General features: G+C 39.9%; 1 protein-coding gene across 1 annotated transcript in view; it reads left to right on the top strand.

The window, feature by feature from the left end:
- Positions 1–1,532, top strand: part of sephs3 (selenophosphate synthetase 3) — a 6,932-nt gene that overhangs the window by 2,673 nt on the left and 2,727 nt on the right. Inside the window, exons 4-6 of the mRNA XM_014016305.1 lie at positions 179–333; positions 748–838; positions 920–1,019. Coding sequence (XP_013871759.1) covers positions 179–333; positions 748–838; positions 920–1,019 — 346 coding nt within the window. The remainder of the gene's footprint in view (positions 1–178; positions 334–747; positions 839–919; positions 1,020–1,532) is intronic.

Below are 1,532 nucleotides of genomic sequence, written 5' to 3'. Positions count from 1 at the left end.
ATTTTACAGTTAAAATAAATGTTTATTAAATAAAGTCTAATGTTACAACTAATCAGGGATCCCTTTAAAAATCCTGTTAGTTTTCGAGCTTTAACAGCACAAAGCATGTTTGAGTTTGTAAACAAAAAGTTTTTATTTCTATTTTAAAAACAATTCCGTGTTCTGTGTGGGGGACCAGGATCGAGAGCGAGCGATGCCGCTGATGATCCGAGGGTTCCGTGACGCCGCAGAGGAAGGAGGGACGTCGGTGACCGGCGGTCAGACGGTCGTCAACCCCTGGATCATCATCGGGGGCGTGGCGTCCGTCGTCTGCCAGCCCAACGAGTTCATCATGTGAGTCTGCCGTGTCCCGGGACGATCTTTAATTTAACTTCACGCGACCGTTTACCGTTTCAAGTGAGACGAGTTTTATTTTATTGGTCAGTTGTGTTTTTTCCTGAAAGGTGAATCTTTAAAACTGATTCGACACCCTTTAATCACTTTGGACACGTTAATAATTATGTTTTGACACAATATTTCCCGTTCCTGCTCTGTCTTAAACGATTTCAAGCAAATTAACTGTCAAACTTCAGTTAAAGTGCCAATGTTTATTTGAAAAATCTGTTTATTTTTTTATCTAAACTGATTACATGTTGTTAAAACACTTAAATTCAACTCTCCAAAAACTAATTAAAAACTTAATATTTTAAAAAATGACTGATTTGTCTCACAACGCACTGATAGAACTCGATCTGAATCTTTTTCTAGGCCCGACGGGGCGGTGCCGGGAGACGTCCTGGTTCTGACCAAACCTCTGGGGACTCAGGTGGCCGTGAACGCTCACCAGTGGCTCGAACAGGTTTGAAACACGACTTAAAAGGGCMGGCGTTTGTTTCAGGACATCTTCACGCTCTCTTTTTTATCTCTCTGCTCCCATCAGCCTGAAAAGTGGAACAAGATCAAGCTGGTTGTCACCAAAGAGGAAGTCAAAGAGGCGTATCACGAAGCCATGTTCTCCATGGCCACGCTAAACCGAACAGGTGCCGTGTTCTCTTCATGCCTTTTTGTGTTTAATTCATATTTAACCAGCAAACCCACTTGTTTACTTCAACAAAGAAAATACTGTAGGCTAATAAGTTTTCATAAATTAACAATGACGTTTACCAGGTGTTACGGTGCGAGCTCTATCCAGTTTAAAGAGTAATCATGGACAATATCTGTATATCAACCATTTTAATTTAAACTGGAGCGCTTTGACAAAGAGGAAGATGTAGAAATGACTCAGCCTGGAAAATGATGGACGACAACAGAGCTGCTTCATGGAAGGAGAACCTCACTTTAGCCATTTAGCTTTTGCTACAGCTCCCAGGCATTAAGGTGATATACATTAGTGACATGTATTTAAGGTGATAAAGCATTAGCATTTAAGCTAATACATGTATTTAAGGTGATAAAGCATTAGCATTTAAGCTAATACATGTATTTAAGGTGATAAAGCATTAGCATTTAAGCTAATACATGTATTTAAGGTGATAAAGCATTAGCATTTAAGC

This window comes from Austrofundulus limnaeus, unplaced genomic scaffold, assembly GCF_001266775.1.
Source record: "Austrofundulus limnaeus strain Quisiro unplaced genomic scaffold, Austrofundulus_limnaeus-1.0 Scaffold142, whole genome shotgun sequence".
NCBI classification, from domain to species: Eukaryota; Metazoa; Chordata; class Actinopteri; order Cyprinodontiformes; family Rivulidae; genus Austrofundulus; species Austrofundulus limnaeus.
The sequence above is the reverse complement of the archived record's forward strand: the minus strand, read 5'-3'. Positions and strand labels throughout refer to the sequence as shown.